The sequence below is a fragment of a genome, unplaced genomic scaffold (assembly GCF_019419815.1).
Source record: "Pyrus x bretschneideri cultivar Hongxiangsu unplaced genomic scaffold, Pyrus_bretschneideri_v1 Contig33, whole genome shotgun sequence".
NCBI classification, from domain to species: Eukaryota; Viridiplantae; Streptophyta; class Magnoliopsida; order Rosales; family Rosaceae; genus Pyrus; species Pyrus x bretschneideri.
Genome location: NW_025999646.1, coordinates 3,410,633 through 3,419,842, shown reverse-complemented (window position 1 = coordinate 3,419,842; position 9,210 = coordinate 3,410,633). Strand labels below are relative to the sequence as shown.

General features: G+C 34.7%; 1 protein-coding gene across 1 annotated transcript; it reads left to right on the top strand.

Moving 5' to 3' along the window:
- The first annotated feature begins 237 nt into the window (after nt 1–237).
- On the top strand, nt 238–4,176 carry LOC125480360 ((3S,6E)-nerolidol synthase 1-like). Its single transcript, XM_048591102.1, has 7 exons — nt 238–382; nt 1,114–1,369; nt 1,563–1,923; nt 2,005–2,223; nt 3,015–3,153; nt 3,242–3,496; nt 3,599–4,176. The coding sequence occupies exons 1-7, from the start codon at nt 332–334 to the stop codon at nt 3,935–3,937; spliced, it is 1,620 nt and encodes a 539-aa protein (XP_048447059.1). The 5' UTR covers nt 238–331; the 3' UTR covers nt 3,938–4,176.
- The last annotated feature ends 5,034 nt before the right edge of the window (nt 4,177–9,210 follow it).

Here is a 9,210-nt window from a genome sequence, read left to right as displayed (position 1 = left end):
GTGCAGCTTAAATCAACGGTCTAAAATATGCTGAGACGAATTCAACTATCTTCTTTCTCTAACGATAAAGTGTGCAAAACGTTGTGTACTGCTAAGACAAAAATATGCATCAGTCGAGCTCAAGTACTCAACTGAATCATTGTGCATATTGACTCCACCACTAAAGCTCTGTTAAACACGTTCCAGATGCTTACGCCATTGCATTGAATGCCAAGAGATATTGCCCTATAAATTCACTAGGAATCACCATGAGCTGATCACCTCACCTCACTCCCAACAAGTATACTCTCTCATCCAGAACTGGAATTTCTGAATTTCTTTCTTGTAGAAAATGGCACACTTTCTTCAAGCTCACTCTTCTTCCTCCAAGGGACAAGTTATTGTAAGTTCCAAAAATAATAACCCAACATATATATTTTATATACACATATGTTAAGTGCCCAAATTGCTCCACAGGTCCACTACACATGTACCAAAACTATCCCTACTTGGTTACTTAATTTCTCCACACACTATCTTCTCTCTCTTTTTTTTTTTTATGGTGAAGCGCTGATTTAGTTCCTGAACCATTACATCAAAGAAAATTATTTCCCTGAATTATTATTTTCTTCCAGTAAAATAAGTCCATATATTGATTAAAAATGGCTAATTCCATCCATACTATATTCAAAGCTATTTTATTCAATTTTTCGTCAACTTAAGTCACTTGACACTTTAGAATATAATACTGTCATTTTCTCGCCTATAAGCCCTTTACATTTCATATAGGTTGCAAATGTAATGTCTAATTTACCCTCCAAGGTTAACTCCATACACTATTTCTTTATGAAAAATTATCAATCTACCGTCCAATGTGTATCACATACAAGTAACATGACTTAAATTGATGGAAAATTGAATATAGTAGCTTTGTATCTAATATTAAGGATGTAATTGACATATTTTTATAATTCATGGACTTATTTTTCTTAAAAAATAGTATAAGGACTAATTTTCACTCATGTGATAATTCAAAGACTAAATTAACAATTCATCATTTTTTTTTTTTTTTTCACTACGTAATTTCAGTCTGGTGTCTGCTTGTCATGCTAAGTTCAATGTTTCCCCTTTTAGGGCGACCTTCAGGTTCGCTATGCAAAGAAATTGAAGGAAATGAAGGATGCACTCGCAAATATCGGAGAAGATGAACAATTGATTGCGGTTGACGCCATGCAACGCCTCGGCGTTGACTATCATTTCCAAAAGGAGATTGAAGCAATTTTAAAAAAGCAATGTACGAGAGCTTATGGCGATGAAGGCAGTGATGAACTTGGTGTGGTTTCACTTCGTTTTCGACTACTGAGACAGCAAGGTTATCATGTAACCACAGGTTGGTCTCAATTCTCTTTTTGTCCCAACTTTACTGCACAATTTTATTTTATTAAAACGACCAAGTGAACATTTATTTGTTTGTTTGTTGATGCAATGTGAAATTTGGTTTAAAATTTTGATCTGCCTAACATTACTTTGAAAGTTAATGTCACCATTACTAGAAAGTAATTAATTTTCCTTGTGATTAACAGATGCATTTAACAAGTTCAAGAACAACGAAGAATTCAAAGTCGACATAAGCGGACTAGTGGGATTATATGAAGCATCTCATTTGAGCTTCCCAGGAGAAGAGACACTTGATGAAGCTGGAAGGCGAATCCACCAGCTTCTCACAGATTGGATGAAAAACAATCTCGATGATCATCAAGCTTCAGCGGTCGCGTACTCATTAGAGCATCCTTATCACAAGAGCTTGACAAGATTCATGGCTAAGAACTTCTTAAATAATTTCGAAGGAAAGGAGAAATGGGTCAATGTTTTGCGGGAGCTAGCAAAACTAGAGTTCAACATGGTTGAATCTCTAATCCGAAATGAAGTTCAACAAGTATCCAAGTGAGTTCAGATCAAAAGACACTGATTATAAGTTAGTACTCCTTTTTAATTAATGAAAATATTTTTCATCGTAATAATTAGGTGGTGGAAAGAACTAGGCTTGACTAAGGAGTTGAAGTTCGTGAGAGACCAGCCAATTAAATGGTATACATGGCCGATGGCATGCCTTGCAGATCCAAACTTATCAGAGGAAAGGGTTGAACTCACAAAATCGATCTCTCTTGTCTACATAATTGACGATATTTTTGATGTTCAAGGCACCCTTGATGAACTCATTCTCTTCACAGCTGCAGTTGAGAGGTACGTGTACTTGTGTGTTTTTTGTTGAAATTTTTTTAGATTGATGGGCCCAGGCAGCCCCATTCTAACGACATCAATACTGTCTACAACTTTACCATCTGCCCAATCTGTCAGGTGTGAGATTTTACCACAAAAGGTCTCGGTATTAGTTAGAGTATGGTAATCATATTTAAAGCCACTCTTGTTGATTTCCCCCACCGATGTGAGATTTCAACACTCCCCCTCACATGCTAACCTCATTTAGTGGTTCACACGTGGAGATTCACACATCGGTAATTGAAACTTAAAGGTTGGCTCCAATGGAGTCCAGACTTGTTTTCAATCTTTTTAGGAAGTGCCTCTTAAGAACTCAAAGGCCGACTCTATGTTAAGAGTCCAAGCTTGTTTCAAGCCCATACTTCCTGGTGACAAGCTTTTGGCTTGCATGGGCCTGTAATCGTGGGCTCTGATACCATGTTAGAATGTTTTTAGATCGACGGGCTCGGAGGACCCTAGTCTAACGACACCGATACTGTCTCTAACTTTACCGCCTACCCAATCCGTCAGGTGTGGGGTTTTACCACAAAAGGCCCTGATATTAGTTAGAGTAGGCTAATCATATTTAAAGCCACCCTTGTTGACTTCACCACCGACGTGGGATTCCAACATTTTTATGTCCTACATGTTACACTATTGTGTAAATAAAATCTGATTATGTTGCTAAATTGTGAATTTGAATCATGCATGACTATCAGCGGTCTAAATTCATAGTCACTTGCGCTGATATTAACGCATTAATTAATTATTTGCAGATGGGATATTGATGCAACTGGTGAACTACCGAATTACTTGAAGATGTGTTTTAAGGCTCTTTATGACATTACCAATGAAACCAGCCACATTGTGCACAAAAGGCATGGATGGAACCCTATAGAGTCCCTTAAAAAATCGGTATATAAGTTAACTTCGATTCAACGACTTAACCATTGCAGTTCAGATTTAGAATTATTGCTAATATTATAGTACTGCATGCATGCAGTGGGCAACATTATGCAAAGCGTTCCTACTAGAAGCGCGATGGTTTAGTTGCGGGCACTTGCCAAACAGTGAAGAGTACTTGAACAACGGGTTCATCAGTTCAGGGGTGCCTGTGGTTCTAACACATGCATTCTTCTTACTGGGTCAAGGTATAAGCAAGGAAACTGTACGTATTCTGGACAACATCAACATATCTAGCATTATATCTTCAACCGCAACAATTCTTCGGCTATGGGATGACTTCGGAAGTGCCAAGGTTCGTACTTGTATTTTGATATGGTTACTTAGTTTGAGTTACATTTAGCACTTGTTTATAAAAGATATAGTTTTGTAAGGATATTTTCTGGATTAATTGCAGGATGAGGACCAAGATGGAAATGATGGTTCATACATAGAGTGTTACGTGAAAGAAAATCAAGGTTGTTCAGACAAAGATGCACGAGCATTCGTTGTCCATAGGATTTCAGAAGAATGGAAGTTCCTCAACCAAGAATGTTTCTCTGCATCAAATCCATTTTCAGCATCTTTCACAAAACTTGCTCTTAATGTTGCTAGAATGGTCCCATTGATGTATGATTATAATTCTCAACATAGCCTTCCAAGCCTTGAGGAGAATATGAAGTCGCTGCTTTCTGATAGTTTTCTTGCGCAAGACTTGAGTAACCAGCGCAGCCAAGCATTGATTGATCAATCTTGAGAAGGCAAAGGGCCGCCAGAGACCATATGCAAAGTTTGTTTAATCGCCATGCTCAAATTATAGTTTGGATTCAGGAGGGGCTTGGTTCTTGCTCTCCTTGTTAGTTTTGGGAGATAGTGTGTTTCGCCTTCTTTGGCTGTCCTGCGATGAAATAAATGTTGGCGTGAGTCAACAATAATACAATAGGAATGTAATTGTGTTTCCTAGTTTGGGTATAACTCTCCTTTTTATGTCTTTAATATTCCTTGTAGTACAAGGATTGAGTATGTGTGTGTGTGTCTTGGCCTCCTATGAGAGAAAAAATACAAGAAATAGCAAAGCAGAAAAGTAGAGGACATAATATTTGAGCATCTTGCAGGAATAGCAAGTTTTTGAAAAAATTGCTAACAGTCTTACAAATTCAATCATTAAACTTTACACTCTGACCCAAGATAAAAAAAAAGTATATAGCTCGTTTACAAATCAAAATGTAGTGCTATCAAAAGAAAATGATTAAGACATTGAAAATACAAAATTGGATTGGGCAACCATATCTTTTATTGGTGACTAAACGAATAATTTAGAAAAATACAAACCTGAATCCTAGCTCATCTGGCTCCCCTCAGCTCTGTATTTCAAAGGCTAAGTAGCCAAGTTTGGAGAAGTCGTCAAATAATTACTACCTAAAGATTGAGAATAACCTACATTCACATTGCACAAAATTCTATAGAAAAAGGGACAAGTTAACATATTTAAAGTAAGTATTAAGATGCAAACCTTCTTAAGATAAATTAAGCAGAAAAATGGAACAAATCCAATGAAAATACAAGAGGAAAAGGATTTAAAGAAATGTTACACTTTAAACATATCAAATTGATAGTTAGTCTCAATGATCTCGCAATACCAGGGACATCATAAAGAAAAGTTACACTTTAAACATATCAAATTGATAGTTACACTTTAAACATATCAAATTGATAGTTAGTCTCAATGAACTCTCAACTTCTCAACTCCATCCCTCACCCCCCACTGTTTCTAATTCACCTCTCCTTCGAACTCTTCGACCACAAATTTATATATAGCAAATTGAATTGTCCATTTCAAACCATACATATATAGGCAGAAAAGTAAAAACTAAACTCCCGCCACATAAATTAATCGGTAAAAACTAAACTCTTCGACTCACAGTTGTTTGGGTATGCAATTGAAGTGAAACACCTGAATTTTTAAGTTTTACAAAATGAAGAGATTAATTTGATGCTCTTCAGTTGTTTTATTTTCTGAAAAAAATAAAAATATCCTCTTTCTTTCCTCCCAAAGAAAATATCCCAGTTGTTGAAGGGCCGAGATTTGCTAAACTGTTACAAACAAAACTTTTATGTGGCCCTCCAACTAAAAATTGATTAACAATGAATAAAAACATCCAAGAAGTGAGACTTTAATTTTTCGGTACAAAGTTCATTCTCTCAACTTCATCAACCAGCTGGATCAAGAATACCTTGTCCACATGAATTTGGGGCAAATATGTGGCCCCAACATTTAGTAGTTTTAAGGAGGAATTTCTCTAAAATTAATGCATAATTTTAGTGGCCATGTGATTATAAATTAGTCCAACTATCTATTCATTGTTTGTCATGCCACGTGATTGGTTACAGTATTTGATTTATTGAATTGACCTTTTTACCTACAATGCAAAGTCGTTGTGTGGTCATTACAAAAAACAATTGAAGATATTTCTGTTACTCAACAACCTTATAACAGTCTTAGCAACCTGGTCATTGCTGCCTTGACTAAGGAATTTGATAGTAAAGACTTGGAGACACTCTCTTGGCATTTAGATTACTTAGAATCAAGAGGGGTTGTTTCTTTCTCAAGCTAAGTACATGTCTGATTTACTTACAAAAACAGAAATGTGCCATATAACATATTGCTCAAAGATGACGGGGTACCCTTTAACAATCTTGAATTGTATAGAAGTATTGTAGGCGCACTTCAGTGCCTTACCTTGACTAGAACAGATATTGCATTCTCAGTGCATCAAGTCTGTCAGTTCATGCATTGTCGAATGGAGTCTCACTTTCTTGCTGTAAAAAGGATACTTGGCTATTTGTAGGGTACACAGAACTATGGTATTCAATTTGTTAAAGGTGTCTTAGATTTACATGCATTTAATGATGCTGATTGGGCTGGAGACCCTAATGACAGAAGGTCAACAACTGGACTTGTAGTTTTCTTGGGGTATAATCCTATCTCTTGGTCTTCCAAGAAACAGAACACAGTTTCTCGATCCTCTATTAAATTGAATATAAAGTCATTGCCTCCACATCAGTTGATATTGATTGGATTGGACAATTACTTGTTTTTCCGCAGATTCCAGTGCCTATTCCTTCTACATTGTTCTGTGATAACTTGTATGTCATTGCTCTTACATGTAATCCAGTCATGCATCAAAGGACAAAGCATATAGAGATTGATGTTCACTTTGTCAGGTAAAGAGTTGCTAAACAACTTTTACACATGCAATTTGTCTCATCAAATGAACAGTTTGATGATATCTTGACAAAAGAATCATCTAGACCATTTTTTCATACACATTGCTGCAATCTCAGGTTTGGTGCTTCCTCTCCTGAGCTTGATAAGGGATGATGACAATATAGGATCAATGGATGCATAAAGTGCCATGTGTCAGTAGATTAGGGAATCTGTTATAAGGCTATTAAGATTGTTTTAAGGTTGTTGAGTAGACTTAGTTACTAAGAAAGCAGATATATATCCAAATGTACTCTTTGTAATTCACTACTGAAAATATACGGAACATTTTCTTCCTCTTCAAGCTTCCTCTTTCCCTCTACAATCTCTCTTACTATTCTTCATGTCTGCAAACATTATCTGTTTCTTTACATAAATACCACGAAGATATTTATTAAGTATCCGAATTGGGGAATTCATGACATAATCAAACAATTTCTTTCTCCGGACCCTTTGAGAATAGGAGTAGGATTGTCTTCCTTCTTTTTTTCCCTCCCCTTCCCTCCCCTCCCCTCCCCTCCTATTTGAATGGTTACGGTTAGGCCATGTCAACATCTTATAAAAAAAAAATCAGGTAAAAAGAATTTTCTCATACCGTTGACTTTTCCTTATAAAAAAATGACATAATCAAAGAATGCAGAAGAACAAAAAATAAATATTGAAGTCACATTGAGCTAATAAATAATTTTCTACCACAATATATTTGCTAGTAAAAATGTTCATCAAAGGAGATACTACGAAGACGCTTGATCGTATTTCATATTGTTTGTTGACTCACTTGCAAGTTAAATTTTCTAAAACTAACGGTTGCAATTAGTTTTGAGTGCTACCTGGATTACTTTGTTGTATCCATTCCCATTCCATCCATCGTTCTTGATTTCTTTACACCAAGATGAGAAGCCGTTGTTGTATGTATGAAGTGTTGTGTTACTATGGCTTCTGTTTATTCAAATAGAGTTTTGCTTGGTTAAATGTTGATAAAATGGAATAATATAGTACATTGAATAATGTATAATCTATTTTTTAGAAAAATAAGTAGATATATAAATTTTACTTTGTTAAAAAAGTATGTACAATATAATTATTAGTTCGTAAAATGAGAAACTTACAATGTACAATATTTAAAGAAATAAGAAATACCTTGACAAGGGTTTAGAGTTTAGAATTTAAGAATGATTCACCATTTTTTGCCTTCTAGCTTTATATATAAATTAATCAGTAATTTTTTCCTTAATTCCAAGACTTTTTTCTTTTTTTTTTTTTTTTTTTGGGTCAAAGCTTCATTCCAAGACTAGGTTTATATAGAAATTTAACGCATTACAAACACGACAAGTTTTTGTACATGGTATTCCTCGTATAGCCTTGTACAAATGCTGGTAGTCCACAAACGTAAATCAAATACAAAACTTCGAACACCACATGGTACATTTGGAATGGACAACACATTCTAAACGCACAAAACGTATCGTTTCAACTAAAATTTATTATGTTTAAAGCATGAATGATAAAATCCAATTCTCAATTCCCTATTCAACCTGCAAGTAACACTGAGAGATAGGGAAGAAAGGGGAAGGAGGGAAGAGAAGGAGCAGTGCTCCAATATTTTTTTGTATTTTGATTTCGTTTTGTAAAATTTGTTCTTATCTTTTACCTCCAGAGCATGAGCTCATACATGACTGTCCACTCAAACAGCAGGCTATGACTAATCACTCACTAATAGTTATTATTTAATCTGCTAATGTATCACACTGATTGTGGTCAAGGTATTAACAGGGACATAACAATGAAGAAATTAAGTGATGTGAAATACGTGTGGTTGATGAGCTTCACACATAAATTGATTTATTTTGATACCATGAAGGACGTTGGCGTTCTATCATAAAATTATTTGAAAGTAAGGAAATTTTTTGAAATGTCCTATGAACTTGTACGTATTTTTCAATTTATTATATCAATTAAGCAATTTGTCATATCAACTTTATGAAATCATTAATTTGTCATCTCTCCCTAACTTCGTTAAGTTTTCCATCCAATATAAGTGACTTGTGTTTAGGGTTATTCGGTCATTTTAATACCTTACTTCCCTTTTATTAAGTTATATTTGACAAAAAACTGTAGGGTTTATCAGGCAATGAAACAATATTTTTTTATATGATAGCAATGAAATGATCATGCAATGCACTCTCTTATGGTTATTCCAAATATGCTTGCATTTTAGCATGTCACTAAGACATAATTTCATACGGGCTCTATAAATGAGAAACATGTTGACGTTTTGTGGCATAAATGGAGTTGTAGATGCATATGTGCTAAAGAAAAGTAAAAAAATGAAGTGTTTGTATTAAAGAAAAGTAAAATACATTTGAAAAGATGTTAAAATGACCTAAATAACCCTGAAAACAAGTCTTGTGTGAGGCACTTGACTTATATTGGAAAGAAAATTTAACGGGAGTTAGGATGAAATGATAAATTAATGATTTTGTAAAGTTGGTATGACAAATTGCTTAAAATTTTAGTTTATATAACAAATTGAAAAATATGAATAGGTTCATATGACGTTTCAAAAATTTTCCCTTGAAAGTATCAAAAGTAGCCTAATTCCTTAAACACATATAAGGTCTCTTATATTCTCAACGTGGGAACTCATACTCTCAATATTTTAAGAGCAATGTAGGTTGATGCATGGAATAAAAATTCTTTCAAAGTTATGAAAAAGAGTGAAAATTCTAAAATATATTAATGTATAACATACATTTTTAAATTTA